The sequence below is a fragment of the Astatotilapia calliptera genome, chromosome 3 (genome assembly GCF_900246225.1).
Source record: "Astatotilapia calliptera chromosome 3, fAstCal1.2, whole genome shotgun sequence".
Lineage (NCBI taxonomy): Eukaryota > Metazoa > Chordata > Actinopteri > Cichliformes > Cichlidae > Astatotilapia > Astatotilapia calliptera.
The window spans coordinates 33,183,864-33,208,236 of NC_039304.1; the positions used below are offsets into that span (position 1 = coordinate 33,183,864).

At 45.4% G+C, this 24,373-nt stretch overlaps 3 protein-coding genes across 5 annotated transcripts; 1 reads left to right on the forward strand and 2 right to left on the reverse strand.

The window, feature by feature from the left end:
* Window positions 1-30: 30 nt before the first annotated feature.
* Window positions 31-10,744, reverse strand: LOC113019327 (ataxin-2-like protein). Of its 2 annotated transcripts, XM_026162950.1 has the most exons (24): window positions 10,471-10,744; window positions 9,965-10,071; window positions 8,609-8,648; window positions 7,600-7,656; window positions 7,265-7,336; window positions 6,964-7,123; window positions 6,662-6,783; window positions 6,459-6,550; window positions 6,063-6,311; window positions 5,451-5,896; window positions 5,279-5,365; window positions 5,087-5,200; window positions 4,872-4,952; window positions 4,703-4,764; window positions 3,620-3,975; window positions 3,436-3,505; window positions 3,182-3,322; window positions 2,948-3,011; window positions 2,473-2,651; window positions 2,228-2,369; window positions 2,017-2,126; window positions 1,024-1,203; window positions 769-928; window positions 31-661 (listed from the first exon to the last, which is right to left on the reverse strand). In XM_026162950.1, the coding sequence occupies exons 2-24, from the start codon at window positions 10,015-10,017 to the stop codon at window positions 612-614; spliced, it is 3,087 nt and encodes a 1,028-aa protein (XP_026018735.1). In that variant the 5' UTR covers window positions 10,018-10,071; window positions 10,471-10,744; the 3' UTR covers window positions 31-611. The 2 variants fall into 2 exon arrangements, with proteins under 2 accessions (XP_026018735.1, XP_026018734.1); XM_026162949.1 differs by having other exon boundaries at window positions 9,965-10,744.
* A 170-nt stretch (window positions 10,745-10,914) lies between these two features.
* mto1 (mitochondrial tRNA translation optimization 1) lies at window positions 10,915-15,449 on the forward strand. 2 transcript variants are annotated; one of them, XM_026162951.1, is made up of 13 exons: window positions 10,915-11,222; window positions 11,970-12,172; window positions 12,256-12,455; window positions 12,559-12,676; window positions 12,784-13,082; window positions 13,172-13,284; window positions 13,598-13,788; window positions 13,931-14,061; window positions 14,192-14,396; window positions 14,491-14,662; window positions 14,751-14,860; window positions 14,941-15,098; window positions 15,190-15,449. In XM_026162951.1, the coding sequence occupies exons 2-13, from the start codon at window positions 11,983-11,985 to the stop codon at window positions 15,355-15,357; spliced, it is 2,055 nt and encodes a 684-aa protein (XP_026018736.1). In that variant the 5' UTR covers window positions 10,915-11,222; window positions 11,970-11,982; the 3' UTR covers window positions 15,358-15,449. The 2 variants fall into 2 exon arrangements, with proteins under 2 accessions (XP_026018736.1, XP_026018737.1); XM_026162952.1 differs by lacking the exon at window positions 10,915-11,222 and adding an exon at window positions 11,661-11,772.
* LOC113019329 (tectonic-3) lies at window positions 15,383-20,285 on the reverse strand. Its single transcript, XM_026162953.1, has 14 exons — window positions 19,626-20,285; window positions 19,025-19,139; window positions 18,850-18,947; window positions 18,658-18,770; window positions 18,468-18,579; window positions 17,640-17,752; window positions 17,506-17,544; window positions 17,258-17,332; window positions 17,045-17,164; window positions 16,872-16,970; window positions 16,684-16,787; window positions 16,401-16,548; window positions 15,837-15,971; window positions 15,383-15,732 (listed from the first exon to the last, which is right to left on the reverse strand). Exons 1-14 carry the CDS (start codon window positions 19,939-19,941, stop codon window positions 15,487-15,489), a joined length of 1,833 nt encoding a protein of 610 aa, XP_026018738.1. The 5' UTR covers window positions 19,942-20,285; the 3' UTR covers window positions 15,383-15,486.
* Window positions 20,286-24,373: the final 4,088 nt, after the last annotated feature.

Below are 24,373 nucleotides of genomic sequence, written 5' to 3' on the forward strand. Positions count from 1 at the left end.
GTTGAAAACTTTATTTTTTGGTCATTGTTTATTTTTAAATTTTTTTTGTCTTGTCCATTTTTTTGTTTTTTAATTAGATTTTCCTACAAGGGAAAAGAAGGGGAAAGGGGATGTTTGTAACTACTGGATAGAGTTTTAAAAAAATTTGCTAAAAGTCCTCATCACGTCTTCAAATCCCTCCTTTCCTGTATTCATGAGAAACAGTCCGTTTCTCATTTGTGTCGTAGTACAAGGCTAAAAAACAATTCTGGAAGATAAAGAGTCTGCTGCTGTTTTCCCTCCGCGCCTGGTCCTCCCAGTAAGGTGCCTCGTGTCTCTGAATAGGGTAAATAAAAAGTCGGGGAGAAGAGCGGGACAGCACCAGGGGTCAGGCGCTGCTGCCATCCTGTCACCTTCATCGTTAGCATTAAAAAGCTCCTCCTAGTGCCGCACGGACACCGAGGTTTGTACTGAAGAAGCGTAAGGTGCTGCGAGGTTTCTGATTTCTTCTCTGCTCCGTGTGATCCTGTCAGTTTCTTTGTTTTAAATGAGTCGCGTTCACTCTGGGCCTCTCATCCAGCAGACGGGGATTGGGAGAGGGGGAGAACAATCTGGGAGGTTGCAGAGAGGCTTTAGTTTCCAGGCGGATGGAAGGAAGCGGGGTGTGGCTGGACCTGCATCGCTGTGGGAGGTAAACAAAAATAAAACAGAGCCTGTAAAGCCCGCACTTCAAACAACCCCTTTGTTTGACCCATAAAAGGGAAATCTGAGGGAGGGGTTGTGTGATACCTTGCTGGATGTAGAAGTGTTGGTGTGCTCCTTGCTGAGGTCCGTGTTGGGGGTGCTGGGGCACTGCACCAGGGCCCTGCTGAGGCTGCAACATTACTATTTGGGGCTGACCATGGCTCCCCGAATGGTGGGGACCCGAAATGGCTCCTTGAACATGAGCCTGGGGGACAACAAGATCAGTTGACATGGTTTAGATCAGAAGTTAAAACACCACCTGCTGAGAAAAGGGGGAAAACAGGAAAATGGAGCACATACCTGTGCTATCTGTCCAAGGGGGTAGGTGGGTGGGATGCCCTGGTGACCATGGATGCTGTACCCCGGAATGGAGTAAGAACCCTGTGGAGACGTGTGGCCAGGCGGCATGTTGGGTGGGGTGGGTGCTGACAAGGGGCCTGAGTGGTACAAGGACTGGGGCTGTGGGCCCGACTGGGCGTTCTGAAAAGCACATCAAGGTGTGAAAATTCATCAAGGGCCATAAAAATAAAGCTGTAGAGAAGGAAAAGGTGCACATGTGCCTTTTCCAAAAGTGAGATTAGAACAAGTGCTATGCTTTTCAGCTTATTATCATTATTATTAAGTCAACATATCTAAATAGATCACCAAAAATCAACCTGATAGTGCAAGCTGCTTAATTTCAGAATTCATAGTCTAAGGAGCTTAAAAAGAAAAAGCATCTGGACTTCTTTAAGTTGCTTGAAGACGTTTACCTCTCATCTGAGAAGCTTCTGCAGTTTTAGGGTCAAATGATGGAGAGTCCCAGATTTAACCCCTGTGGGAGTGTCCCCCCAAGAGGGACAATGGATCCCCTATTGATCCTCTAACTAATCACACGAGCCAAGGTGTGAAAAACGGTGTAGGTCACAATCAGCCAAGGTTTTGGATGAGCTCACTGTGAAACCTAGCCCCACCCTATCATGTGATCAAATGGCCCAGGCTGTGAGCAGGCGCTAAGGTGTCTGCCATCTATTATCCAAAACTGGATTATAGATGGCAGACTCGGTTCAAAGATGGTTGTTCACGGCAACTTAAAGAAGTCCAGACGCTTTTCTTCCCAGGCGCCTTAGACAACGATGACCTGGATGATTGAGAACCTTCACAGATATAATTGGAATGAATTCTGAACATATTTCACACAATCCAGTCTGAAAATGTAAGGTGTGTCGAAGCTGTTGACATAAAGCAGCAATGAGCAGCCCACACTGCACAGACCAGGTGGACGGTCCCTTCTCCTTTTCGGGGGCGTCCTACCTGTCCAGGGCTAGGTGCAGTGTGCTGGGGTGGGGGCTGATTGCCTGTTGGTGTACTGGAGGGCTGAGGCTGATGAACTGCGCCTGTGTGATGGGAGAATGACTGTGGAGCTACAGAGGAAGAGAATTCACGTCAGGGTCGACTCTGTATCTACAAATCAATCGATTCGGGTCACGTGGATATTTTGTCGTTCACATCCATCTCCACTCACCGTAGATGCCCTGCTGTGGGCCTTGAGGTCCATCTCCCTGTGCAGAGAACTGGGGCCCTCCTGGTGGACCGAGGGCTTGTGGGTGGGGACCCCCACCTTGACCTATCATCCTGGCTCCACCTTGCAGCATTGAGTACATGGGCTTTTGAGGATGGAGAAAAGAAAGGAAAAAGGTGTTATTCTGCTGAATGAGAAATAATGTAAAACCCCGACTACAGAATGTGTTTGGAGGGCAGACGTGCTACCTGTCCAGGGTAGGGTGTCATGGCCTGGATGACCTGCTGCTGGCCATACTGCTGAGGGTTGTACTGAAGGTAGGACTGGGGGTAAGGGGACGCTACCAGCGGGGCCCCAGCAGCTGATGCAGCTTGCAGCATGGGGGGTGCTGAAGAACCATGGTCAGAGCGCTGAGCCACAACCGAGCCTAATGAGAGGAGCCAATCATCAAGAGAACAGAAACATGGAGGACAAAAACACCATCTTTCCCGTTCCTCACTGCAGATTCCAGAGTTCAGTCGTCTCTAATTTAAGTGTTTAAGCGTTTCTGCAAGTTTAAAGCATGACGGCTCTGTGTTTCACAGCAGATCACAACTCAAGGTTAACATTGAGGTAACAGTCAGCACTTTCTCTGGAGCCGAAAGTCAAGCCTCTGACAAGAGCTGACAGGAAATTCATTTTAAATATGTGGGAAACAATATAAAAAGCACACGCTGCAGTTACCTTTTGCTCTGGGGTATTTTCCCTGGCCCACTGTAGACATGGTGTACTGATACATTTGTGGGGGCTGAAAGACAAAAAGATGAACAGGTGAGCACAAGAACTGCAGTTCCACGTGAATATTTGGCTTTTTATTGGCATGTTTCAAATGCCAGCAAGATATTTGTAGGTGTTAAGCACGACATTTAGAGAAAGACGCCTTAAGTGACCATGTTTATTTATTTTTGGCTTGCGTACCGGCACAGAGTGGATCTGTGAGATGTAGGAGGAGAGGTAGGGTTGGGGGTTGTAGAGCGGCCCCTGTCCTCCTGGATGCTGCAGCACCACGGGGCTCTGAGGAGTTGGCCGAGGTGGGGTGGGCGCAGTGTTGGGCTTCGTCTGTCAGAAACACATCACGGGTAAATAAATATAGATTCAATATATGAAATAATATCTTAATTTCTGTGTGTGTTTTTTAAGTTTTAATGACTTAACAGATTCAAGTGTCTTACCATAGGCATCTGAGGTTTGATAGGATTGAACTCTTTAGCATTTGGGTTTAAGGTTGATTTCTTTACTTGGCTGCAAAAGAGAAAATAGTTGTTATAAATTATGATGAGTGCAATAAACTGAGTTAAAAAAAATAAATCACACAGTTCACAGTCAGAAATCTTTAGTCCTTTTATTTAAACTCACTCTGCTACGCCTTCTGTCCTCTCCGCTGCCTCGGACCTGACCTCCTCACTTCCTGGGGTCCTGGCAGGCTGAGGGGTGGCTGGGGACTGCCTGTCTGATAGGGGTGCCGTGGCGGCAGCTGTTGTGGTGCCCAGTGTAGCTGCAGTGTCCTTGGAGGGGTCCTCGGAGACGGCTGGCAAAGGCTGGGTCTGGGAAGGACTGGGAGCTGCAGGCTGAGGTTTAGACTCTGATGGAGGATGAGCGTCTGATGGCGCGGGGTTGGCTGCGCTGGGCTGGCTGACCTCGCTTACAGCAGGAGGGGTCGTCCCTGCTGCAGGAGAACTGGGAGAGCTGGAGTTAGCTCCGCTGGGTGGGAGCTGGAAGATAAAAAGGAGTCGACGGATAAGCAGTTGGTCTGTAAAAGCAAAATTGTTTGTTTCATCCAACAAATCAAATAATTAATTTACTATCAGACATGACAGCAAAGCCTCACAACTGAGGAGCCTGTTATAACTACTGAGGTTTAATTTAAGTTCACAAGAATATAAAACGTGTTGATTAGCAATCCCGCTATAATAGGTCATAATAGTATCCAAATGAGGAGTACTGTTTCTAAGAAAAGGTGGAAAAGGAGACTGTGAAACACAAGAATCTTGAGTCCAATCCAACAATGTGCACAGAAACAGAGTCATAACAGATTAATCTGAGGCTTTGCAGCAGCCTGATGTCATAATCAACTTTCAGCTCAGTCACATTTAATAACAATCGAGTATTGTAATCTTATGTGCCTTTTATTTTAGACATGTACTGCCTGTGAATTGCTGGGCTGACACCAATGTTGTAAAATAATTTAATACTGATCATTGTTTCCTTTTTACTTTGTTACTGTGGCAGTTCAATTGAATAAAAGCTGTTACTGGTCAGTGACACTGTAAAGACCGAGATGGATGACTAGCATTGAGCGTCATCTGCTAAAGTTGATCATCACAACATGATTAAGATGGGAGTGATGTTGGAGGGAGGTCTGACATCACTGATGTCAGCACGCAGCCTTGTGATTGGTGACGGATTTTCTCATTTCACACGTCGCTGAAACACTCTTACCCTGAACTCTTTGCCAAATTTTCGCAGCTCCTCAATGTGGGACCTCTGCTGAACCGACGGCGCTGGTGGAAGAGAAAAGAGTTTTGAGAACTTCAAACAACAACACAAAGGGTGCGTAACTAGGCAAAAAGCTCACTTCCAGCGTTTAGCCAGCACCAAACTTAAATACCTTTACTCGTCTTGCTTTCCTCTGTTGTGCTCGGGCTCTCGCCGGAGCGTTCCTTTGCAGCTGCACCGAGGATCTCATTCACTGTGAAAACGGCACAATAATCCAGTTAGTTGCAGAATTTCTAATTCCAAGCTGATGCATACTGTTAAGAGCCTCGTGCTTTAACTTTCGTTTTAAAATTGTTCTATGAACACAAACATTAGGAGAGACTGTACCATCTACAGGGAAGAGAGGGGCGGGGCCTGATGTCTTCTGAGCAGGCAGCGAGACAGAAGATGTGTCCAAGTAAGGTGTGTCCTGGGAAGAGCCTGATTTAGGGGAACGAGTAGCTGTAAGAAAATTGAAAGTGAAGTTAGTTTGATTGAATTTCATAATTAACATGGGGGGTGACCAGAACGTCACTGTACCTGTGGACTGAGCGTGAGAGTTCTGAGTGCGGCTTGTCCGGCTTGACTGTGGAGGTCTTTGGGCTTTAGGAGAGGTCCTTGCAGCAACTGAAAGCACAGAAACATCTGCTTTAGCAACAGGCATAGATGCTACAGCTGTGAAGTCGATCCTGAGAAAAGTTAACACACTCACCTCCATTAACTGGTCTGCTAGCGTCGGACAGCGAGTGCGGGAGTGAGTGGGAATGAGGAACCGTGTGTCCGTGTGGAGCGGGCGGGCTGGCTGGGGACGGGACAGTTGAAGCGGAAGCTGAACTGGATGATGGGCCGCCAGGTGAAGCAGGCGTGTAGGGGCTGGCTGGGCCGGAGCCTGGACTCGGGCTGGCGTTTCCCTGTGGGTGGTGAGGGGCGTAGGCACCGACACGACCCGACAGAGGGCTGCTTCTCTCTGAGGGGGTGACACCGGGCTGGGGCCCAGCTGCAGAGGGCAGGGGTGGTTTTGGGGACGAGGAGGATGGAGGGTTGGAGCGGTAACCTCCACTCAGGCGATTGTGAGATGGAGGCCCGCCAGAGCCTCTCTCAGCTCGTTCCCGGTTCATCTCTCTTTGACGCTGAGGTAATGGAATGTACTTGCCCTCCCTGGTGGAGAAAAGAGGGGAGCAAACGCATTTCAAACTTTACTCTTTAGCTTTAAGTTGGAACCCCCCCACAAAAAGAGGGGGAAAAAAGTGAGTGAACACCTAAAATAAGTACAACCCTTATATCTATGTTCCTGACAAGCATTTCAGAATAAACCTCCTCTCACCTGTTGCTGGCTCCTGGACTGTCTCTACCCCTTTCCCGTTCTTTGTCACGTGGGCTCTCACGGCCCCTCTCTCGATCATTGCCGTCCCGCGCCACGGCGCTGAACTTGTCCTCCTCGGTTCTGCCCTCATCATTTTCCAGGTTGACACGACTGCGGTACTGGGGGCTCGACTCAATCTCTTGGGCCAGGCGGGCAGCGCGTGCCTCCCTCTGCCGATAGTTCTCAGAGTTGCCCCTCTCCAGCGGTACACTGGGCGGTGGGAGAAATAAAAACTGACTTAATCTGCATGTTTGTGTCAGATGTGTGTCCTACAGTAAAAATACTGATACTTATAACCTTACTGACTAGTTAAGGGAATGTTTTTGGCGTATTTTACAAACTGCTGCAGTAACTTACGTGTACATTGAGAGGCTGGAATCATACGTTGATGTGACACCATATTTGACTTCATTGTAACGAAACATCTCGTTGGCATCCCAGCCGTTAGACTGGAGACAAAAAAAAGGGAGATTAATGGGGTAGTAAAGGAATCAGCGCAAGAGTTAACAATAAGTAACAGTCTGTATACACAGAAACTTGACAGAGTGTATGAAACCTACTGTATCAGTTTCCAAATCGTAACTCTCTCCGTTGCTGTCACCTCCGTCCCATCTCTGCAAAACCTTCTCTTTATGTTCTCCATTGATGCGGCTGGAGCTGATGGCTGTGTCTGTGAAGGTGTCTGAAAAATCAAACGCAAGAAGACGTCAAAACAAGGTAGATAAATCTGAAATAGTTTCCCCATTACATCTGCAGCCATTCAAACTGAATGAAGAAGCGCCACGTTTACATTCTTTTAACCAGATTGCAGAAACCCAGAGCCTGCCCTGACTTGACCCTCGGCACACGTGCATTTTCATACCTCTGGTGGCGTAATTGAGGTCGACGTCTCTGCAGATCATCGTGACCAGGTCTGAGGGGCTGAAGATCATGGTGTCGGTGATGTCCTCCCTCCGTGGCGGAGCTGATGTTGAGCCCTCCTCCTCATTGCGTTTGTGTACAGCATCCACAGCCAACTCGCACTAAGGACATTGAGAAAGCACTCAGCGCTCAGCAAGTATTAAACAACCACAGAAAAGATGACCATCACTCTAACCGTCACTCTAACAGCCCGAATAAGGCGGCAAACTGATGTGCATGCCTGTGTGACCTGAGCTTCTTACCTTAGAACTGAGAGTCTTAAATATGCCCTCAAATGCACTGCCATTCTTCACTTTTATGTCACATGTGGATCCCTGAGAGAGACAAGACAGTCTTTAAAAACTATAGCTAACCAGAGAAGTGTTTATATCAGTATTAAATCAATAACTGCTATATTATTTGTGGAAAAACTGCATAAAAAAGTGAAACAAATTTAACCAGTGTACAGATCCCACCATGAAATAAAGAGTGCCTTTACAGTAGGTAAGTTTACCTATAAGACTATTGTTTACAAAATAAATAATAATAATAACAACAACATGGTCTGAAGAAGACAACAACCAGCCAAATGACTCACCACAACAGCTGTGAGGAAATGAAGCATTCTGGCATTGTTATAGACACCCTCAAACACCTACACATGGGGAAACAAGGATTTTCAAAACAAAGCTTTACAAAGACGCAATATATTTAAATTAACGCGGGCTGACGCTGACAAACTAGAACAGAGTTAAACATTAACCCTCAGAGGCCCTTCGCACCAAGAAGTGCTTATTCCTGGTCTTAAGTTAATCCGTCATAACTTGGCTTTTTAAGTCCGACCCGGCAGCTATGCCTGTTACATCATCAGCTTAAACCGTCTTCTGACTATGACCGTGTGTAAATCCTGCAATTAGTCCAGAGCAGGTAAGGTAAAAAATTTTCTGCACAGGTTACGCTAAAGGTGACGTCCCGTGCCATATAACAGACTTTTTGTTTTTACACGTGGTGGAGAGAAGAAATCATAAATTACTCAAGACGTGTCACTGGATTTAAAGTTAGTGTCGAACCGCGACTCAACATCTGGCCACCTCGGCTACTTTACACGACGAACAATCCACGAGGCAAGGGTAAAACCTCTTTTCAAATGCCTCAAAAACGCCAACGTTTATATTGATTTCAATATCTTTCCACTTTTAGAAGCTGCCAGTGTCTAAACAATGACTTGTTTCCTGGTTGCGTTTTTCAAAAAATTTAATCTGTCCTTGGTGTGTTCTTGCGCTGACTGGACAGCTTGACTCTTTAATTTCACTCTTACTCAACTACCTTTACTTTCACTTTTGATCCTTTACATCTGCCATATCAGATATTAACCAACCTCCACAGTCTTGTGTACAATCACATAACCGCACACGCAGTTTTAACCCCAATCTGATGACTGGTCATAACAGAGTAACTTTGTGGATCGGATCAGGTATAGTAAAGACCAGCTAATGCAATCAGCCACAGCTGAGTGAAGAGCAGCTGTAGATAAACCTTTCAATGGCCCTTTTACAGAGGAGGACTTTATCAAACACAGGTCATACTCATATCATCGGGATACTTACAGGAGATGACTGGAATGATGGCTTTGCAGAAGATCGATTCCTGAAAAACAAAACAAACGTATCTCTGTTCAGAAGGAGAAGAACTTGTTTAAGTCTGAGGAGTCAGTGTCACAGTCCACATCACACACTAGAAAAATTGGTTATTCGAGAAGCAGACAAAGTTACTCAGAGTGGCAGGACAAGTTCTTATGTCACTCCTGCTCACCAGAAAAGCTCCACAGTTAATTTATTCTCAATCCACGCACTCTAACTGAGGGACTTAAAGGAAAAACTGGCATACGAACATAGATATTGTTTAAAGAAATAATATTTGTTTACAGATTAATCTCCCCCCCCCCATCTGTCCCATCCCCCTTCACCTCACTGCAGGTATGTCTGGCTCTAGAGCTTCAAGTTTCTCCCCAGTGTTTATTACCACACTGTTTGTTGATTCCCCTGCCCTCTCCCTTTTCCCCTCACCCCAACCAGTTGAGGCAGATGGTCGACCCTCCCCGGGGCCTGGCTATGCAAGTTTCTGTAGGTTTCCTTCTGTTTAAAGAGATGTTTCTCCCAACTCTCACTGCCTGCTTGCTGAAAGGGTATTGATTGGTTTCTCTGTAATATTCGTAATCCAATTTGCCCTATAATAACTGCTGACATAAATAAAATATAATTAGACATAAATAACGTATGTCAGTTTAGTTTGAATTTTTTTTTTAAAATATGCGTCCTTAAGATAGAAAACAGGAAGTCTAAATCGAAAATTAAAAACATATTTCTGCCCAAAGACGTTTGATATACGACTGGAAAAGCCATGAAAGGGTGATGTAGACCAATCTGCATGCTAAACGTAACTCCACCGTGAATGGCCACTGTGGCTCGTATCAATGCTTGCTACATGCTCGGTTACAAAACAAAGACGGAGCTAACAAGACTTCAGTAAACGCGCTCATCTCACAAATCAGCAGCACACGCGACCTCGTACTGGTCATAACAACTGTGTAATGTTAACACAGCCATTGTATCAGGCGTTTTTATTAAGCATTTGGGACGTGAGGTTATACATGTAAACAGTTTCTCCCTCCCCTCTCTTTCGCCCCTTCTCAACCAAAAACAGGCCAAATAAACTTTGTATCACCTCTATGCTGATTTGCTACTCCTAGCTTTCGCCACTTCGCTGATTCGGTTGAGGTTCGATTCGAGCGTGCTGATTGGTCCACATATGATGCCAATCTAAGAAGAGTGAATCCCATTGGCTCCTAGGTAAGCTCTATTTTTGGGGTTACGCCCACTGGGAAACAGCGCTTTAACCGGTAGGCCTTTAAGTCACGGGACAATCCCCGGACTGTCCTGAAAGAAAAATCCCAGCCCTCTTACCTTCCAGCCGGTGCCCTGTTGGCGTTGTTGATCCCGCTGACTGGAGAAGACATACCGGCAGGGCCCGATGTCCCGTTAGACGCCTTTCTCCCGCCGGATCCGGGTTGCTGTTGTTTCAGCATTGCGAAGCACAAGGCTTAGACAGTATCAAGTGTAAGCTCACTTAAAAACACCGATACCTCCTATGTGAAGTAGCTTTGAAAGCGAACTCTCTTTAGCAGTTATCAGCTGCCCTAAGAAGCGCAGAGCCGGTGTAACCTCCCCGGCTATTGTGGCTAATCTTGCTAGGTGAACACCAGTCGCGTGTGGCCTAACATGTAAAAGCAAAAACACCTCGATAATATAACTAAATCGAACACATAACTTAACAAATTACCCCACGCTATCTACTCTACAACCACACAGGCTACGCCAAAGCAAGCGACAATTAAAAATTACACCAGCTTCCGTGTAATTATTTAGCCAAGGCTGGCTAGGTTAGCATTAGCTGTGATCCTCGGGCTCACTTCGGACGCTCTCCCTCCGGGGTTTACTTTGTATCCTCGGCCGCGTCGCCTTAAATCCAACACCGCTGAACCGTCGGTTAAAAAATTACTGCTCGGCGTTACTGTCCTCTGCCGTGGAACTTAGATTTTCAGGTTTCCTTTGGAAAACCTGCTGCGGTCGGTCAACACCTCCTCTCGCTAGGACAGCTTGACTGAACCCGCGCGCGGCTGACTGCAAACCGGCTGAAAGGGGGAGGGGGCGTTGACGTGAGCGCGCTTACGTGGAAGAATGTGTGCATTGATTAAATCAGGACTTAATCGATACCACTGTATCGCTGATATAATCAAGGATGGGTGGTCCCTGCTGTAAACGTGGCAGTCACCATACAGAACACTTAATGTTTTGTTTACAAATCACCACCTTGGTTTCTGTTAATTTAATCATCTCCCATTATTTTTTTCCTATCTGTATTGATCGCATGTATTTATTTATTAATTTATTATATTTGATTCATGATTGTAACATTAACCAAACGAAGACACCAACAGCACAGGCGAAAGGCTGAAACATGCTGAGCATCGTTTTTTTCAGTGCGTCTGTAAACCAGTTATTACGGTTGTGAGCTACAGACATCATGGCGGCCTCCATAGGGAGACTTATGTAGCAGGAGTTTGGTAATTTTCCTAAATGATCTTTGCCTTTCTGTTAGTCTCAGTTTCTGCTACAGAGAGTCTGAAATAAAAACAACAATACGCCTTCTCCCAAATAAACCGTAAGTGCATTTCAAACCTGAGGGGAGAGTTTGTTGTGGATCCACACGTGCGCTGAGTAAACGAAGCCGTATTTAAACTGTTTACGTATTTGTACGTTGTGCTCTTACTAACAGAGAGCGAGGATGCGGTTTGATTCACAGCTGTACATGTTCAACATAACAAATTTTTAGAATTAAATTGGATTTAGGGCCAAAATGCTTTGTTGATGCCAGAGGTCAGAGAAAGGCGTACTGTTTCCAGCTGGCAGGAAGGCAACAGTAACTCAAACAACTACTCCTTGCAGTCAAGGTACACAGAAGAGCATCTCTCAGTGTGTATAACGTGGACCCTTAAAGCAGATGGGCTGCAGCAGCACAAAACCACACCTGGTGTTACTTTAGTCAGGAACAGGAAACTGAGGTCAAGTTTGGAATGAACCAGCTGATATTAATCTGCAATAAATGCCAGGATTATTTTCCAGTTACTGACAGATTTCAGCCGTTGTCATCATGGCATCTATGTTTTGATTTCTTTGGATGTGTGGATTGGATGGATTGTTACTGAAATCTGGTGAGATTTTTTTATGTCAAAATCACCTTTAGAAATATATTTACTTAGAAAGTTGGTGACATGTTCATTGCTTATTTTACCCACTGTAAACAACAAAGTTATTTTTCCAAGTTGAGAGTTGAAATAAAGCTGATGGGTCACGAAAGTAATGGAGTATCTAACAGGGATACACCATCATTTAACTTTTACTCTGACAGGTGTGCGTCTCACATGTTGAGAAAGAAGCTTCCCTTCCTGCACAGTCTCCTCTCACCGGTTTCCAGACATGTCGGTCACCTCACCGGACATCAGTATGATGTCATCGTGGTGGGCGGGGGTCACGCAGGGACCGAGGCAGCGGCGGCAGCAGCCAGAGTTGGGGCTGAAACACTCCTCATCACGCAGAAAATTCACACCATCGGTGAGGATAAAGGGACACCTAAACAAAGAAGCTCTTTTTCCTCCAGCAGGGAAAACTAGACTTCTCTGATAATATTCCCACAGGTGCTCTGTCCTGTAACCCCTCCCTGGGAGGAGTAGGGAAGGGCCAGCTCGTGAAGGAGGTTGATGCTCTGGATGGGCTGTGTGGTCGGGCAGGGGACTGGGCTGGGATTCATTTCTCCATCCTGAATCGTAGAAAAGGGCCTGCCGTGTGGGGTCCGAGAGCCCAGCTGGACCGTCAGCGCTACCGAGACTTCATTCAGGTTAAGAAAAAAACCCAAAACTTGAATTACTCGTCCATTAAAGTAAAATATTTGTCTGCGAGTGAATTAAAATGTTTGTTTTCTACATATTTTTTTTCTTCAGTCCGAGCTGCTGTCCACTCCCAGGCTGACCATGGTGGAGGGCTCAGTGGAGGAGCTGTTGGTAACAGAACCAAACCCGGAGGAGCCCGGGCACCACAGAGTCACTGGGATACGTTTGGGTACACAGCAGATTACCTCTTTTAAGGACAAGGACCTAAATGGCAAACGGTACATATTATACACTGAATTTACTTTCTCATGTTTTTTGCACTTCCTGAACAACCAGCTAATGGCAGCCACGCCATCTCAGCCAGATCAGTGGTTCTTACCACTGGTACGTTCCTGTCTGGCTCCCTCTTTGTGGGTCAAACTACCTCCCCCGGGGGTCGGATTGGAGACGCTCCATCAAGCGCTGGGCTGTCCCATACGCTGAGGGAGAGGCTGGGGCTAAGGACAGGCAGACTGAGGACCGGTACCCCTCCCAGGATTGTGAAGGACTCAGTAGACCTGTCTTTGGCTAAGCTTCACCTCCCTGACAGTCACCCGACTCCTTTCAGCTTCCTCAATACCCACACCCACTGCAAGGTAAAGCTGAATGAATGGACTTTTATTCTTTAACTCACTGTCTAGTTTATTGTTCCTCCTGCTTTATTTTGAAACGTAACCCTCTGTAGCCAGAAGAGCAGCTGCCTTGCTACCTCACCTTTACTACACCGGGTGTGGAGAGAGTGGTGAGGGAGAGCCTTCAACTAAACTGTCACATACAGCAAGACACCAAAGGTCCCAGGTACACACACACACACACACACACACACACACACACACACACACACACACACACACACACACACACACACACACACACACACACACTTTGGACTCAATGGTTTGAAACTCAGAAGGAATCACTTCAGTTATTCCATCATTTTCTGCTCATTAATGCAAAATAAAGCATGTAGATTCGTTTTAACATGAAGGTTTTTGCAAAGAAAATGCCACAAAACCAAAAACATCAGTGTAACTGTGTATCATAAAATTTTTATGCAAAACTGAAACAATCGAGCTGAATTGGAATGACGTGCAGTCTTCGTCTCTAACAGGTACTGCCCCTCCATCGAGTCGAGAGTGCTGCGCTTTCCAGGCCGAAGCCACCAGGTGTGGCTGGAGCCCGAGGGCGTGACCTCTGACCTCCTGTATCCACAGGGTCTGTCCATGACAATGCCCCCTGACATACAGCTACGCCTCATCAGAGAAATCCCTCCCATGCGCAGAGCTGAGATCCACACGCCAGGTAGGTCTTTAGATCCTGTTTGATCTGCCTAGTAACAGTGACAGTTCCCTCAATTCTTCCCTAATTCTAAAAAAAATGGATTGACAGAAGTAAGCTGGTTTCCAGAACTGAAAGTCTAATGTTTGTTTTCTGGGATTTCCAGGTTATGGCGTGCAGTACGACTTTGTGTGTCCCACTCAGCTGAGCCCGGCGCTGCAGGTGAAGAGCACTCAAGGTCTGTTTCTGGCCGGTCAGATCAATGGAACCACGGGGTACGAGGAGGCTGCCGCACAGGTAGCTGCTTCTTTCCTTAAAGACACACACACACACACACACACACACACACACACACACACACACACACACACACACACAGCTGGAAGCAGCTTAGGAGTAACTGATTTTTCTTCTTCTATCTGAGCAGGGTTTGTGGGCGGGAGCAAACGCTGCCCGCTCGGCGCTCTCCATGCCCACAGTGACGCTGTCTCGAACAGAGAGCTATATTGGAGTTCTCATTGATGACCTGGTGAGTCGAGGCGTGACAGAGCCTTACCGCATGTTCACCAGCCGGGCCGAGTTTCGAACTTCTCTAAGGCCGGACAACGCCGACCTCCGCCTGACCCCGAAGGGTAGGTGTAGCATCTTCAACGTGTCATTGTGCTTGCGTTTGTTTTGTTTTTTCCCCTTCTTTTCCTCCTCTCATTACCTTTTGTTTCCCATCAGGCTTTGAGGAGGTGGGATGTGTGTCTTCTGTGCGCTACCAGGAGTCTTTAAGAGTGAGGAACAGCCTCCAGGATGCACTGACAGCCCTTCAGGCTCTCTTTCTGTCTACATCGAGCTGGAAGAAGAAGCTTCCCAGTGTTCCCATCAGTGAGACCAAGAGCACCTTACTGACGTGAGCGATAGATATCTGCCAAGCTAATAATTAAATTTTTCATGTCACAACAGTTTAAAAATGTTTCCCGTTAATGTTTGTTTTTCAGTGGCTTAGATCTTCTTCAGTACAACGACGTGACCTTTGAAATGTTGGCATCTGCCTTCCCCGAGAGCCTTTCGTCTTTTATGGAATTCGCACAGAGACTTAAGATAGAAGGTAAGAAAAAAATAACCCCGCCTGAAATGTTAATCTACAATAAAACTCTTGCTAAAACGTTTCTCTTGTCTGTCACGCAGCTGTGTACAAGCCTCACTGCGACTTAAACAAGAAAGAGATCGAGAGAATTCAGAGGGAGGAGAACATGTCCCTGCCGCAGGACATTGACTATTTCTCTCTGCCGGTGTCGCTTTCCGACGAAGTTCGAGAGATCCTGGACAGAGTTCGACCGAGCACAGTGAGCCCACTCCTTTCAAAATAATAGTGTGAAATATTTATTTTAATAAAAGAGAAAAAATATGCCCTGACTCTTCTGCTCTGTCCTCCAGCTGGGAGCTGCTACTCGCTTGGAAGGTATAACTCCCGCTGCAGTCGTCAATCTCCTCAACTATGTGCGCGTCACAGAGAAAAAGAAGGAAACGCACAGAAACCAGCGACAGCAGGAGGCGCAGAGAGATGAGGAGCTGTGTGCAAACAGTGCCTCTTTACCTCAGTGATGCAGTCTAAAAATGACTCAAACTGTCTTGTGAAAATGTATTTATTTCTGAGAAATAATTGAAACAATAAATTAGGTATGTTAGAAAACTTTTCCTCGAGTTCCAGTGCTGCTCCAGTTACCCGTCAAGTTACCTGCAGAGGAATTCTAATCCTGTTAGTGACATGACTGTGAGCAGCATTAAACTCCATGTGACCTTCTCTGTGCTGCTGCTGTTCATAATAATGTGGCCGTCCAGCTCAGCGGAGCCTCTCGTGAAGAAGCCAAAAGGAAACTTCCAGAAAGGCTGAGGCAAACCCCTGGGGGGTTCTGGGTAGACTGTGCTGTCAGCGAACGTAACTCTAGTGGTCAGAGCGAGAGAGGATGACAGAGGACACTGAGGAGGAAAAAGAAAACAAAAAATAAAGACAGGAGGAGAGGAATGTTAAAGGTCAATTTGTCAGAAAAAACAGAGAAAAAAGTGAGATGTAGAGAGCACACCTTGAAATTTTGACACTGGAAAAGGTATCTGGCCCCTAGGATGTAGTTTTGGGGAATGTCGAGGGGACCCAGGCGAGCCCACAGTACTTCGATGGAGAGAGAGTGAGGGAGGACACAGCCTGATTCACACGTTTCCTGAGAAGGAACAACATAAATGTCTCTGTGAAACGTGTCTGTGTACAGATACTCAGGTCAGTTTTATTTATATAGCACCAAATCACAACAACAGCTGCCCCAGGGCACTTTATATTGTAAGGTAAAGACCGTACAATAATACAGAGAAACCCCCAACAATCAGATGATCTTGTATGAGCTAGCACTTTGGCGACAGTGGGAAGGAAAAACTCCCTTTTAACAGGAAGCACTTGCTCATAGGGGGTTTGATTGTTGGGTTACAGTATAAAGCGCCCTGAGGCAGCTGTTGTTGTGATTTGGTGCTATATAAATAAAACTGAATTGAATTGCTGCGACTGGCTGAAGGGAGATACAAAGCACCGACACTAGGTGCTGCTGCAGACACCAGAACAGCTGTAACGGTGTATGGGGGTCAGATTTCGGTTATACCTGCAGGCTGAAGGGACACTCCTGTGTGAGGACTCTCGCCCAGTCTGGCTGGGAGCCCGAGCTCATGGCGATCTCATCAGGAGTAGCAAGTCCCTGCAAAATCCCATAAATCTGCGAGCGCAGCTCTGAGCAGTCGTTGGCTGGAGAGCTTGTAGCACGGAAATAAATTTTTTTTAAAAAGCAGAGGATATTGCTCATTATTTTAGCGACATCTCCACTTGTCCTAATGTAAGCTAACTAGAACCACAGACAACAGAGGCAAAAAGAAATAATGCAGACTCACCTGAATGTGCAGCCAGTGATGATGTTGTGCGTGAAGAGGATGGGCGTTCGCGTGGTTGTATCAGGGGAACAGGTCCCACTTTGTGACACCCCCAGTGAGGTCAGCTGGCTCACTGTTAAGGAGCCAAACTTCCCCGAAGCTTGGCAGATAAATTAAAAGATACAATCTTAAAATTGTAGTTAGGATACAGGCATCGCTTCCTTTAAAAAGCGACCGATGAGAGGAGATCCAACTTTAAGTCCGACTGCAGGGTTCAGTATTGCGGGAGTGGGAATCGGTTTGGTCAGCTAAAAGAGAAAAACGACATTACTTGGCACATTAAACTGTTTAAAATTAGTTTTTTTAATTCTTTTGGCTCTACCTGGAACTCTACGGAGTGCATCTGGAGCAACAGCTGACTCTGATTCACGTCGGCTAGGGTTACATCAACCGTTGCGTTTGCGAGTTCCCCTCTGCCGGTGTAAAATATGACAAACTTCACCTGCAGGAAAGGCAGAAACAGCAGAGTCAACGTCAATGTTTCGTCACACACTTGAGCACTCGTGGTTCACCACACAGTTGTGCACTTGTTCACCTTCTGCACTGCATTAATACAGGAGCTGTTCCGCAGCGTTGGTGAAGGCCAAACTGACAGGTTGGTCACTGGGATCTAAAACAGTCAGGAAAACATTAGCCTGTAAGAATAATCAATAACTGTGAAATATTAGCCCAGCAACAACTATTAAGTCCTATTTTTGCCTTTCCAGTGTAGTACATGTACTATAGACAAAGTATTTTAAGTGGAGTGTCAAAGCGCATTTACAACAGCAATGTACGACTTACCAGAAAATCTGACACTGGTGCCATCTCAGCTTTTGGGATCTGTCACAGAAAAACACGATATTAGTCCATCTGCGGTGAGAGTCTCACAGCTAATCATGCACTTAAAAGGATTTAGTGCAAATGGACTCGCTGACCTTGACGAGATGCAGGTCGGAGAAGTAGGAGTTGGCGCTGAGGCTTGGATCTGTGATGCATGACTGAGGAGTCACCATCCGTGCACAAGACAGAGACACAGACCTCAAGAACTCTACAAGAAGGGGAGGAATTAAGGTGGATAAAATGTGGCGTAGGAAACAGCGTGTTGTTGTAATAATTCTGCATGTGTGTACCAACTTTTGATAAGTAAGACATTGTTTACAGTACAATATGAGCAGAATGTGGTTGTGTGCAAGTCTTTTCCTGACAAAGTCATCACCTGGATGGCAGCACACATCACTCTAACACCTGTAAACACCTGTTTAGTAGTGATGGAGCCTTAAAACATGTGCAAGATTTCCTCTGAGCACTCCCACATGCACACAAATTGGTGTGGTGTCTCTGTACGGACTGTTGTCGTGACAAGAGAGCTGAGTGTGAAATCAGTCTACATTCCTACCGTCACCTATGGCAACAAGCAGAAAGAATGATATTGCGGCGTTTCCTCTGAACAGTGTTTGGGCTCAGCCTGGGACACAATGTGGAGATTGGTCCTTGATCAGGAGGGGCTAAGAGATGAGTCAGTTATAGGATACTTGCTGGCCTCCCCAGTATAAAAGGCTATCATGTATACTGCCACAAACCCACACGTCTGAGTTGGGCTGCTGTGTCTAAGACATCTGTAGAAAATATCCTAAACTAATTCTCCCAAAACTGTCCAAAGTAAATATGAAGAAGCAACTCTAGGTGGCAGGGCTGCACTTAAAATGGTGTAACAGCACTTTGCCACTCAACAGTTCAACATTTAACTTTTTATGTGATCTTACTTGCAGGGTTGCGGTCGATGCAAAAAGCTGACGCTGCCGGTCCTGGAGATGGCTGACGGAGGAGACCCCGCACGGAGGAGTTGGGGAAATATGTCTGGATGACATCATCAACCTACAGAAAAAAAGTTGTGATGATTTCAAATATCTTACGTTTTTTTTGTTTTAATTATTTAAGTCTGTGAGCACTTACCATGTAAAAACCTCTGCTGGGGCCTACAGTTGGACTCTTCTGTAGAGAGAAGTGGTACGAGTCCCCTAAAACTGGATGCTGAGGTTGGGCTGGGAAAGACTGGGACGTGTTATCTGTTTGGAGGTTGGAAAACAATAATGATATACGTTGACCTTACCTGTAATTTTAAAAAAAAAAAGTTATGCCATTTACCTGAAGGCTGCACACAAAACAGAGAGTCGGTCACTGTGATAAGAGACGAATCCACATTGGCTCTGAACATCAGCCATTTCTCAATGCAAACACCTGATCTGTAAAGTTAAAAATGGTATTTTAAATGCTGAAGCTGTGTACTACACGTGTTATAGAGCTAACGACCAACACTCACATGGCTCTCTGCGGACATCCAGTGAAGACAGCGCTCAAGCTAGGGACCCCACAGTCAGCTGTGTCACAGCAGCAGCCGATGTCACAGAAACCAGGGGTTAAATCACAGAGACACGCTGGAAAACATCAGGAAAAGGGTTGGACATGCTTGGGAGTACTTATGCTAGGTGTGGTATCACCGTCAGATCCACAAAGTCTAGCTTGAGTAATTAGCGGGAAGCCTGATCGAAGCAACAAAAAGACTTAACCGCCCCAACAAACGATGTAGGTCAGGGGTGTCAAACTCAAATTCACAGTGGGCCAAAATTCAAAACTGGAACAAGGTCGCGGGCTAACATTAATATTTATTGGAAAAAAATCTTCCTCCAGATTTAAGAATGAATCTTTTCTTATGGAGTCAAACAAGTTTTGCTGAAAAACTGAATATGGAACAAGCAAAGCTTAATACTAAACAATATATATATTAGCTGTATAATACCAGTAGGCCAGCTCTAATAATAATTTGGTATGGCTTCGCGGGCCAAATGTAATTAGGCTGCGGGCCATATTTGGCCCGCGGGCCAGAGTTTGACACCTATGATGTAGGTGGAGGTGTAATTTACCCTGTGGAGACACCGCACGCTGGACGGTGGTTGCAGTTGGACTCTCGGCGGCCGCAGTGGGCGCTTCGGTCGCGGACAGCGTCGTGTTCATCGTGGAGTTCACGGTGGCAAGCGTAGGGACCTCCGTGGTGTTGACACCAGTGGAGTTCACGGCCTCCGTACCGCTCGGTTCAGGGGTGGCAGAGCTGATCGGTTCCCCATTAGCGGGGGTGGCACTGATGGAGGAACTCCCCACTGGGTCTGTAGCTCCGTGTGCCAGACGTCCACATATGACCGTCAATATAAGGGGTAAAAAACACCACTGGATGGAAGTCATTTCCTCTAAAGAGCCATGAAAAACGAGCGGGAATATGGACACTTTACCCGAAGAGTTTCTCCGCTGTCTCGCGTCACAGTAAAATTAAATTAAAGGTCAAATAAATTTTGTCTTTATGACTTAAACACGTTGGAAAACGTAGCAAGAAGGCTACAAGCTAAAAAATCAACACACAATCGGAGTGCGAGCGTCTTGTAACTAAGGAAGTTCTCATTGAGACTTCCGTTTCTAAGAGAAAATTACCGTAAAGCACGTAAAAGAGAAGACGCAGTCATTTCAGGTTAATGAATTCACCACAATCAGTAAACGAGCAAGGTTAACATAGTTAACTAAAATCAAACTAAAAACTATAACTAAATCTGAAAAAAGAATCATTTTTGATTGAGATATTATTTAAAACTAGACTTAGAATATTTGTTAATAACTGTTTTTAATAATGTAACCAACACAGAATACATGCATAATAGTCTAATGACTGACACATGTAGCATGAAGAGACATTGGGGTGTATGTTTATCTGAGCAAAGTTTTTATATTATAATAGCTGGTTTGGAGTTCTTCAATCTCACCTCTTTCTCAAATACCTCCCATTAAAGAAACTAAAACTAACCCTGGATCTATATCGGACAACCATCCATCTAAAAGTAGCGAAGTAAGGTCCGAAAATCTTTTGAAAAGTAAAAGGCCACAGGGAAAGCTAAAGGCTAGGCCTGAAACAATGATTGTGGGTGACTCTGCCGTAAAAGATGTACAAAGGATGTGCGGTAAGAACACTAAAGTCCTCTGCTTTCCTAACGATATGGTCAACAACCTGAAGGAGAGAATTCTTCAAATTGCAGATGAATATCCAACTGTGACAAACATTGTTCTGCATACAGGGTCAAACGATGTGTCCAAACAACAGTCGGAGGTTCTGAAACTGGACTTTACTGGATTATTAAATACTGTAAACTCTCTGAATGCAGCTGTATTCATCAGTGGACCTGTACCACCCGTCAGAGGAGGAGACGAGAGATTCAGCAGGTTGTTTACACTGAATAAATGGCTCATATCAGCATGTACTGACCACTCAGTGCATTTTATCAACAACTTTAATATTTTTTGGGAACGCAGGCATCTGTTTAAAGCAAATTGATTTAATTTTAACAAGTCAGGGGTGAAACTGTTCACCTTCAACTTGTTTTATTCCACACGTCATCCATCTGTGCTTGGTGCCAAGGCTGAGATAAATGAGGAGTTATCTCATAAAGAGGAACAAACAGTACTCCAAGAACAGACAAAGCCCAGCAGAAACCTTGAGGAGGAGCTCCATTTGCCCCCACCTGGGAAGAGCCTCAGAAAGGAGAGACATCTGAGGCAAGAAGAGGGGTCCCTATTTGCCTCCAACTCTCTCAACAACACCAACAACCAGGACCAGGGACCCAAGGTCCCCCAAACCCCTGACAGGCCATCACCCCCATCACCTTCCTCCCCCTCCCTTTCTCCCCCCTCCCCACACCTGAAATTCACTGAGGAGATGATGGAGCGGGTCAATGCTGGGCTCAGATCTACCCCCCGGCCCAATCCCTTTTTGTCCCCCATAAACCCCCCACCAGAGCAGCCAAAGGTTCGCCATCGAGCCCCACCCTCAACAGAGCAATCGAAGTCACATTGCCCAGCCTCGCCCCCCTTAGTTCCTCCTTACCACCTTCATGCTCTGTCTCCGCAGTCTGATGTGTGATGTGTGGAGGGTCCGGGCTGCGAGGATTATGGCAGTGGTGACTTTTCCCAGGAGAAGCTGGGACCCTGTTTACTAGAAGGTTTTAAAATTTCTGTACTTTTAGGTGACAGGAGACATGTGGCCTGGTCAAAACACAGAGAGCTGCACTCTAAAAGATCTTTAAATATAGTAAACATACCTTGTGTGCCACAGACTGCTCCCAAACACGAGGGGACAAGTAATGCCTCTAAAACACTTAAGTTGGCTTTATTAAATGTTAGATCCTTAGCTGGGAAAACATTTTTAATTAATGATTTAATCACTGAGCACAGCCTTGATTTTATGTTTTTAACTGAAACTTGGTTGGACCAAAGTAACAGTGGAGCTGTTCTCATCGAGACGACCCCTCCTAACTACAGTTTATCAGTGAGGCCAGGGTGAGCATGAGAGGAGGAGGGGTTGCTGTCTTATTTAATGAATCATTTCAATGTAAGCAGCTATCTCCTGGAAGTTTTCAGTCTTTTTGAATATGTGGCTTTACAGCTGAAGGCCCCATCCAAAGTTGTGTTTCTTAATGTTTACAGGCCTCCCAAATACTGCACAGACTTTTTTAATGACCTCAGTGAACTGCTGTCTGTGATCTGTGTTGATTTTGACTGTGTAATTATTGTTGGGGATTTTAACATCCATGTGGACAACCCTCAGGACAAAGGGACTAAAGACCTGAGTAACACTCTGGGCAACTTTGGGCTGACTCAGCATGTAACAGAGGCCACACATAATAGAGGACACACTCTTGACCTACTGCTCTCCAAGAGCCTGAGCATTTCAAACATTACTGTGTCTGATGTGGGCCTGTCTGATCATTACTGTGTTTTCTTTGAAAGTAAAATCTCAGCCCACACAAATATATCAACAGCAGTGATCACAAAACGGTGTATAACTGAAGACAGTAGTGAGATCTTTAACCAGGTCTTCCCATTAACACCTGAGCTGTCCAGAGGGTCAGTCAATGAGCTCGTCAATAGCTTCAATGCAAAAATGTTAAATGTAATGGACACTATTGCTCCCATTAAGGTGAAGGTTATCTCTGGAAGGAAAAAGTCTCCATGGAGAAACTCCACACTAGTGAAAAATGAAAAAAGAGAGTGTAGGAAAGCTGAGCGCAGATGGAGAAAAACAAACCTCCAGGTTCATTATGACATCTATAAAGAGAAACTTCACAATTATAATTTACAACTGAGGAGTGCAAGGAGGTCCTACTTCTCTGACATCATCACTAAAAACACCCATACTGCTCGGGTCTTATTTTCTACAGTTGACAGGCTAACAAACCCTCCTGTGTCAGTGGCAGCTGAACTTCATTCAACCATTGGCCTGCAATGACTTTGCCAAATTCTTCACAGACAAAATCCAAAAGATTAGACAAGCAATTGGTACATCAACAGCAGATCCAGAATATGTACTGTGTCCACCGAAAAACTGTTTAAACACCATCAAACAGTTTCACCCTATTAACAGCAAAGACCTGGAGGACATCTTAGGTCAACTGAACACCTCCTCCTGCTGTTTAGATGTCCTGCCAATAAGTTTTTTCAAAAAGGTCTCAAAGACTTTAGAGTCAGACCTGTTACAGATCGTCAACTTTTCTTTAATGTCAGGTGTGTTTCCGGAACCACTAAAAACTGCTGTAATTAAACCTATACTGAAAAAGGACAATCTTGACAGGACACAAATGAACAACTACAGGCCGATCTCAAATCTCCCATTTTTAAGTAAGATCATTGAAAAACCAGTTTCTCAACAGCTCAATTACTTATTAAAACAGAATAACTTCTATGATGCCTTCCAGTCAGGTTTTAGACAGAACCACAGCACTGAAACTGCTCTGACCAAAGTGTTTAATGACATATGTCTGAATACAGACAGTGGAAAAATGTCAGTCCTAGTTTTACTGGATCTCAGTGCAGCATTTGACACAGTTGACCACAACATATTACTCAAACGACTGGAGAACTGGGCAGGTCTTTCAGGAACTGTACTAAACTGGTTCAAAACATACTTAGAAAACAGGAAATACTTTGTATCAATAGGTAACTTCACATCTGAGCAGACAAGTATCACATGTGGAGTTCCCCAAGGTTCCATCTTGGGACCCCTTCTGTTTAACATTTACATGCTCCCATTGGCACAGATTATAAAGAACAACAAAATAAACTACCACAGCTATGCAGATGACACACAAATATATATCACAATGTCACCAGGAGACCGAGGCCCTGTACAGGCTCTTGGTAAATGCATTGAGGAAATTAATGACTGGCTGTGCCACAATTTTCTCCAGCTAAACAAAAACAAAACTGAGGTAATAGTCTTTGGCGCCAAAAAAAACGATTACAGGTCACCAGAGAACTTCAATCTATACATCTAAAAACCACAAACCAGGCGAGAAATTTGGGTGTAGTGATGGATGCAGACCTAAACTTAGAAAAACACATTAAGACAATAACAAAATCAGCTTACTATCACCTCAAGAATATATCAAGGATAAAAGATCTGATGTCTCAACAGGACCTGGAAAAACTAGTCCATGCATTCATTTTTAGTAGGCTTGATTACTGTAACAGCATCTTTACAGGTCTACCTAAAAATCAGTCAGACAGCTCATTCAGAACTCTGCTGCTCGAGTCCTCACTAAGACCAAAAAAGTGGACCACATCAGTCCAGCTCTGA

Coding starts and splice junctions, on each gene's coding strand:
- mto1 (XM_026162951.1), top strand. CDS start 11,983: ATGTTGAGAAAGAAGCTTCCCTTCCTGCACAGTCTCCTCTCACCGGTT. Junction 13,789..13,930: donor AGCTGAGATCCACACGCCAG/GTAGGTCTTTAG, acceptor TGGGATTTCCAG/GTTATGGCGTGCAGTACGAC. Junction 14,861..14,940: donor ACAGAGACTTAAGATAGAAG/GTAAGAAAAAAA, acceptor TCTGTCACGCAG/CTGTGTACAAGCCTCACTGC.
- LOC113019329 (XM_026162953.1), bottom strand. CDS start 19,941: ATGACTTCCATCCAGTGGTGTTTTTTACCCCTTATATTGACGGTCATA. Junction 19,140..19,625: donor GCGTGCGGTGTCTCCACAGG/GTAAATTACACC, acceptor GATGTTTTCCAG/CGTGTCTCTGTGATTTAACC. Junction 15,972..16,400: donor AGTGTCCCTTCAGCCTGCAG/GTATAACCGAAA, acceptor GTTCCTTCTCAG/GAAACGTGTGAATCAGGCTG.
- LOC113019327 (XM_026162949.1), bottom strand. CDS start 10,086: ATGCTGAAACAACAGCAACCCGGATCCGGCGGGAGAAAGGCGTCTAAC. Junction 4,953..5,086: donor CCCTCTCTTCCCTGTAGATG/GTACAGTCTCTC, acceptor CCGTTTTCACAG/TGAATGAGATCCTCGGTGCA. Junction 3,012..3,181: donor CACAGATCCACTCTGTGCCG/GTACGCAAGCCA, acceptor TTTGTCTTTCAG/CCCCCACAAATGTATCAGTA.